Source organism: Atta cephalotes, assembly GCF_000143395.1.
Source record: "Atta cephalotes unplaced genomic scaffold scaffold00008, whole genome shotgun sequence".
Lineage (NCBI taxonomy): Eukaryota > Metazoa > Arthropoda > Insecta > Hymenoptera > Formicidae > Atta > Atta cephalotes.
This window is the reverse complement of record NW_012130072.1, coordinates 2,952,139-2,960,029: the sequence shown is the minus strand read 5'-3', so window position 1 is coordinate 2,960,029 and position 7,891 is coordinate 2,952,139. Positions and strand designations below refer to the sequence as shown.

At 31.3% G+C, this 7,891-nt stretch overlaps 1 protein-coding gene across 1 annotated transcript; it reads left to right on the top strand.

Moving 5' to 3' along the window:
- Window positions 1-299: 299 nt before the first annotated feature.
- Window positions 300-7,271, top strand: LOC105627351 (DC-STAMP domain-containing protein 1-like). Its single transcript, XM_012208637.1, has 8 exons — window positions 300-590; window positions 2,057-2,272; window positions 2,396-2,697; window positions 3,686-3,873; window positions 3,968-4,139; window positions 5,024-5,378; window positions 5,737-6,065; window positions 6,950-7,271. The coding sequence occupies exons 1-8, from the start codon at window positions 300-302 to the stop codon at window positions 7,269-7,271; spliced, it is 2,175 nt and encodes a 724-aa protein (XP_012064027.1).
- The last annotated feature ends 620 nt before the right edge of the window (window positions 7,272-7,891 follow it).

Genomic DNA, 7,891 nt, shown 5'->3' with positions numbered 1-7,891 from the left:
TAATTCTATAAATTATACTTTTTTAGTATAATTGTTAATTTTCTAAAAAAAATTGATAATTTATAAAATTCTTTAATTGCTAGATTTCTATATAGTTGCTAATAAAAAAGCATTATGTAAGTGCTTTTTGTCCGAACTACAAACCCTCTTAGAAAATTCCCGCTCCCAGGAAAAATCGATTCCATTCGACCAGTGCACATTCGTCTGATTTCAGAGATCAACTCAAAAGTTTCGCGTTTCATAATCCGCGACAAAGTGGCTTATCAGTGTGGACTTTTAATATTTCGTAAAAGGAAACGATGTCCGGCTTGGAGCGGATTAATCTCTGCGGTCGTCTGATCGAGGGAATGCGAAGGAATTTCCTGAAATATTATCTGAAAAAATGTCCAACCCTGTTTCACATCTGCTACGATCCGATCGGCACCCATCGGAAAGCGAGGGCCTTTATCGGATTTCTCTTCGGATTCGTCGCAGCTGTCGTGTTATATGAAGGCATAATCGTCGATCTACAATTTGACACATATACTAGTATTTTTCTAGGAGCCATCCTTGTCGTGATGCTATCGATAGGATGCGCATCATCGATACAGGTAATCTCTTTTCTTACTTCACTTAATTTAACTTATTATCTTTTATCTTACTTTTATACATTATTTTATTAACGTACTCGATTAAGCATCAACATTGATATCTCTCTGTAAAAGATACTCAAGGTACACACAAAAGTCAACGGGAAAATAAAATGATTTTTTTTATTGTTAACATCGATAAAACATCAAATTTTATAATAAAAAAATCAACATTTTGACATTCATGATGGCAAAATAAAGTCATTTTAACTTTCTCTTAACTTGATGTGTTCCTTAGATACTAGATTCTTTTCAGCAATGTACAGAAATGATACTGTGTACGATTCCGTGCTTTTCAATCGTAACAAGTCAACAAACTCGTACAAATCTAAAATGCTGTGTGTTGTTTTATAATTTATATGCATTTCGCGAATATCAAATTTTTACATGTATTTCATTACGATTTATTTTTTTCTAGAATTTACACCATGTATTTTATTACCATTTATTTTTCTAAAAGTGAAACTCGTAGTAAGAGGGTTTCAAGGTTGAAGACATTTGGATGTATGAGATCTTTTTCTTTATTTCCTTCTGAAATAACGATGAAATAAAAAAGCTAAGCAACGTTTCAGATACAAATCGACACTGTGTATTACTATGTCACGCAATGTATGACTGTGTTCCGTTGCTGGAAAGCAACTCATTCTTTTCTCCAGGAGTTTAAATTACTATATTGATCTAACTGCTATTCTTGATAAAAACTGGATCGAAACTACGTGTTTGCCTTGCCTAAATATTTCACAAATTGAAACTTGTCGTATTTTACTGCATTATAATGCGCTTTAATGTATATTTATGTTATACACGTTATCTTGTCTGCACAATTCTTATATAGGATTGCAAATATTTGTCGAGTAAATGTGCAATTCGAAGTAATTTCCAATGATAATAAGAAAATGTAGTTATGATAATTGTATATGCAATTTATATATGAGAACTTTGAAACGGAGATATTTAGTTAGCTGCGTTAGAAAAATTTGCGACATTTAAAGAAAATATATAATAATATTTTTAAAACATGTATTCTTATATCATGATAGAGAGAAATATATAGAATATTTAACAAATATAAATTGTTTTTACATAGAAAGAACGATTTTCCTGAAGTATCTAAACATTTAGATAATTAGCTCTAAATCCAACAAATAATTTTGCTGAATCATCAAAATATCAATTATAATAATTATCACTCAAATTGGAAAACTTTTTCAAAGTCAAAACTTTTTGTAACATTACTCATTTTGAACATTTTATAACATTACTCAGTTTGAATGTCTTATAAAATTGTCTACATTATTTTTTGATGATCTAACAAGATTATTTTCAGATCAATATTTACTACCTAAACTCTTAGATAGTTCAGCAAAATTGTAACATGAGTTAAAGAATATTTGGCATCGAAATCGTCGTTCTGTCAATTTGAATAGGTGAGATGCATCTCTCTTTTAACTATACCGACTTTTCTTGGCCGATCTGGACGCAATGTTTTGAGGGCTATCATTCTGGGATATATAATAGCGGGACCTATATTCAATTTAACGTACAACGCTAAAGAAGTGGTGAGAACTTTCGCTTGCACGCTGCAGTTGACATACAATCTCACCGAGACACGTTTCGACCTCATGTTTAAGCCGTTTCAACAGGTATCTGCTAATTGAAATAATAATGCAATAAGCAAATTTTGAAGAAGAAAATTAGTTGTTTGTGCGATAAAACTTCGCGCGAAAAAGTCAACCGATATAACCAAAGTATCTAATAATACATAGGCAGTGCTCGCCATGAAAACAGACACGAATGAGCTAAAGGATACTTTATCCTCGGTGAGAGATTTGATGAGCCCGATAGTCGAGGAAATGGAGGGCGAAGAGGAGATGAGGAGACTGAAAGAGGAGAACGACTATTTGGATGAGCTTCAGGATGATACGAGAAGAAGCGACGAGATCGAAGAGAAACATGAGAAAGAGATCGCGAACGCAAAGTCCGAGGCGGATGTTTATGAGGCGAAGTACAAGAGGAAGATTGAGGCGCGCTGCGAAGAGCAGCTTAGCCACGGTGCTGAACGATGCAGGTAAGATATTTAACATTGACTTCATCTAAATAACATAATCAGAGAATTTCGTAGTTGCAATAATTTTTAGATACATTTCTCATAAATAGATTTCTAGGAATTCATTCTCATGCAAATTCGGTGAACGGTATAACAGTACCAATACAATGATATGATTTTTTGTAAGAAGATAAGTAAATAATGTAGAATATTCTTTCATTAATTTTCAAGAAAAATAATCTTGAATATAAAAATTAATTTTATTTGAAAATAGAATTAATTTTTATATTCATTGGATTGAAATAGATTGGAAATTTTCAATCCATCCGAATCTTTTAAGTATAAAAGTAGATTGAATATCATATAAAAAATGTTTATACATATAAAAGTTTAAATAAATTAAAATAGCAATACATATATAAAATTCTATAGTTATTATTTTAAAACTTTTATACAAAAAGTTAGCTATATAATAAAAGAAATGTATTAATATAAAATATACATAAAAGCGATTAATTTATTAATTAAAAATAAGGAATTTACATATGTAATATTTATTGCACATATTTACGTAGTTCTTTTTATGTCTCTTTTAAGTATTAAATGAAGTAGATTTCATGATATATTTTTACGGTATACTTTTTTTTAATTCAGTTGAATTAAAACGAAAAATTTCTTATTCATAATTCTGAATAAAATAGCATTCATGATGCATTTTTAAATGAAACAATGGATTTTCTACTCACAATTTTGAATTGAATAGTATTCATGGCCTATTTTAAGAAAATTAATTCAATTGGATTGAAAAACTATATTTCCTATTCAGAATTTTAAATTAAGCAGTATTCACACACATAGAATATAAATGAATAAAAATGCATTCAGGATTAGAAAGGATTCATTTTAACATTCATGAATCCGTATTTCTGAAAATTTGAATCCATTTTAATCCATTTCAATCCATTCTCGTTTGCTGGGTAATTTTCATTAAAATTTAATTGATTTTCAGAGATATGTTTGCTGATGCTTACAACAAGTGTTACAATAAAGTGAGTTCTTTTGCGGCCTGGCTGCTGTGTTGGCCGATGAAACTCAACTTCGTATGCAATCTGGTGCAAGCCCTCGGTGGTTCCAACATCTGCGATCCCGAAGGAAAAGTAGACCCCGGTATTGGCGAAGGCTACGTTGCTTTAAAAAGTGAATATCATTCGCATCGATAAAAATTTAGAAATGAACTCATTCAATTCCTCCGCGACGTTTTCGCGAGATATTGTCTCCTCTTCATGAAAAGGAACCAGAGACACCTTTAGCAAAAGCCTCAAGGACGCGAAACTGCAGTATAAAGTAAAGAAAATGCCGGTGATTCTCGACCTTCATGACGCAACAGATGCTGCAAAGGCTGTAATGCACCAATTCAATGCACGCAGAAAAGTTTTTGAGTCAGTGATGATAATTGTTAAAAGGTAACAGCAGGAATACAAATGATTCTAAGGACTCAGACATAATTGTCGTTCTTCTTAGAATAAAAATAGAAGAAAATTATGTGAAAAAATTTTGCACAGTTTAACTTTTTGTTTTTTCTTTCAATGGAATTACATGTTTATTCTTTAAAATAGAATATACTTTTAAACATTGCCTTTTTTTAATGTAATGCTTCTTGTTTGTCTACAGAAATAACATTTTTGCTTAAGTAAATAAAAATTTAGTTAGACATAGATCTAAAAATAATTTAATAATAAATAAATTGGACAATTAGGAATCGGCACTGTAAGTGATGCGCATAAGTAATTAAATTTATTATAGTCCAAATAATATATTCAACAATCAATAACGTATGTTTCGCTAAGCTTCAAGCCTTCTTCAGCGAATTTTCATGAATGGTGTTTCATGACTACGAAACTGATAATGTATGCGTGGATTCCGTTGGCTAATCTCTCATACATTTTCCCATGGCCAGTTGGTGAGCTGGATGATCTTAAGAAATTACTTTGACTATAATATTATATATTATTATTACATTGAATATTACATTGAATATAATATTATTTTAAAATAATTTTGTTGAACCATCAAAATAGTTATGTCAGAGTGTAATATAATTATTTATAAAGCTCAAATCTTCAAATTAGTAGAATATTCAAGTTAGTTGTAAAAATGTCAAAACTTTGCAGCATTATTCTTTTTTTACATAATTATTTTGATGATGCAACAAAGTTATTTCTATATCTAACTAAATTTTTCAAGCTTCAGTAAAACTGTCCTTTCCATATATATATATAAAATTTGTCCAAACGGCCTAAAAGTTCATCATTAAAACATACAAAATATATTTTACATAATTATCCAGATGTCTGTCCTTCATTTTCTTGAGAATCATCTTCAATGCTCAGACGTATCACGAGAAATATTTGAACGACATCGAACATGACAATGTATATATTACTTCGTACTTTCGGAAAATCGATGCAAGACGGAAGGCTCGCGATAGTCTGACCCTGCTGCCCCTAAAGAAAATCGAGAGATTGAAATTCGTGGATCCATACAGCTTGCGGCCGGGCCAAGTCGAGCGGGTGCATCTGACAGGACAAACGGTGAGGTTGATCCTCGAGATGATCAGCGTAACGACGTTTATATTGATAGACAGACTTTTCTTTGAAGCACTCGATTTAATCAGAAGACACTCCTACATGGAATATATTCAGGTTTGAGATTTGGAAAGCGATCGATCAATAATTCTTGTTACTTCTAGTTAGATTTAAGTTTAAGCTCAAGATTCAAAACATCTCTACATATATTCCAAATTCAAGTTTTTATCCTCTTTTATTTGTAAAAGTTTTTAAAAAAGCTAACTTTAACAAAAGATTAATTTATTTAAATATAATACAAAAAAAAGAGGAAATCTACGACGAACACGTAATCAGGAAAGTTTTCAGTAATAATAATAAACAATTAGCATGCGAAACTGGCTGAATCTAAGATTTTCGCTCGATTTTCCTTAAAGCGTTTATGTAATTTAATTATTTATTCTTTCTTTACAACTATAACTAGAATTTTTTCTAGGCGGGTCACCACGACTTGACCTTGGAGGTTCGCGGTATTGGAATGATAGCTTCTCTGATACGTAGCGTTATCCGCGGATTTAACGTGAAGAAGCGAATAAAGACCGTGGTGTCCAACAGCGCGTGTCTACCAAAAGCCAGTAAAATACCGAATTACATAATCTTCAAGATCTATTCGCTCTATCTGGCTATTTGGATGTTGTTATTCACCACCGCTTATACGCAACGGCTGCGACGCGTAATCTGCTCGTTCTTCTACAGGAAACGCGAGAAGAGGCGTGTATTGTATCTTTATAATGAGAGCCTGAGACGCAGACTTGGTCACGCCAGGTAGAAAAGAGATTAATATCTCACGGTTAAATTCGCAGATTCTACAAGTATTTGTTTTGAGTTCTCTATAACTATTTCGAGAAACACAATTTTGCTGAAGTATGTAAAAATTTAGATAGATCTGAAAATAATTTTTCCGTTAAAATAATTATGTAAGGTTCAAGCATGACGAGCAATGCTACAAAAAAGTAAAGTAGTCTAGCAATCAGTTTGATTATAGTCCCAGCAAACGAGAATGGATTGAAATGAATTGAAACAAATTTAGATTTTCAGAAAAATTGTTGATTCATGAATGTTAAAATGAATACTTTTCAATCCTGAATGCATTTCTATTTATTTATAGAAATTGCATGGAGCATATCTCTATGCCTTTCAATCTAAAAATAATATTAGCTTTTTCTGTGCATTGTGAATACTGTTCAATTCAAAATTTTGAATAGGAAATGCAGTTTTTCAATCCAATTGCATCTAATTGAATCCAATTGAATTCAATTAAATTAAAAAAAAATAATTACGTTATTTAAAATACGCATTCGGATAGAAAAAATTTCAATTTATTTTAATCCATTCTCATTTGCTGGAATACAATGTACGATTATTACATAAATATTTTAATTTGTATGATCTAGCTATTTTAAAGTACTTCAACCATTATTTTCCGTGCATGTATCTTATCTGGGAATCTTCTCTATGAATAACAGATTCAATTCTCTTTTTACATCGAATCACGTATATAACTTCGAACACTATTTATTTGATGAGGATAAAATAGCGAATTTTACGAACAATCAATAGTGCTCGAATTAGTCATGAAACAAAATTTGGAATCGACAAATGCTCAATTCTTCGCATATCGATTTTCATATCTCATTTTCGATATCAAGATTCATGCGAGCCAGGGTCAAGACTTTAGTCAGAACTCATCGACTAGAATACGACATAGATCCCTGGATCGCCCTGAGAACGCAGTGGCCAAAACTCTGCGGTTGGTTGGTGATCTTCACCTGGGCACGTCACAAGTGCCTCATCTGCGGCGAAGTGGAACCGAAGAAAGGTCCGCAATTCCATAGATGCACGACACCCGGATGTCCCTTCGTTCATTGTCCCGAGTGCTGGGACGATGTCGGTAGAATTTGCTATGCCTGCGCGGACATTGGCGAGACGGACGACGACACGGATGAGTTCGACACTCTTGAAATAAAATAAAAGGGGAATCGATATATGCGAGTTTTTCGCTCGATTCACGATCTGTTATGTCCACTAATATTATATATATCAGATTTATATAACGCATTTTTTAATTTACAAAAGAAGTTACATGACGGAAATAACTAATTCATATTTAGAATTTTACTATTATTTACAATTATTTCTAAAAATTGAAATCTAATTTTACTAGTTCGATTTCCTGTACTCTGTATAGATAATGTTTTTTTAATAAAATATACATAACAAGATATATAATTTGAACCTGATTTATTTGATAATATCAATTTTTAATAATAATAATAATAATTTTTAATAATAATAATTTTTAATAATAATAATGTATTATCAAAAGTTAGTATTATTGAAAATTTATCTCTCTAAAAATGTATATTGTAAATGATAATGTATTACATATATAATATATTTAGTTATATTTACATCTATCAATTTATATATTTTAATTATTAAATAAAATCAGAAAATATCAAATTAATATAATTAAAATAAAAATCATATATCAGTTTTGTGTGTGTGTGTATGTGTGTGTGTGTGTGTGTGTGTGTGTGTGTGTGTGTGTGTGTGTGTGTGTGTGTGTGTGTGTGTGTGTGTGTGTGTGT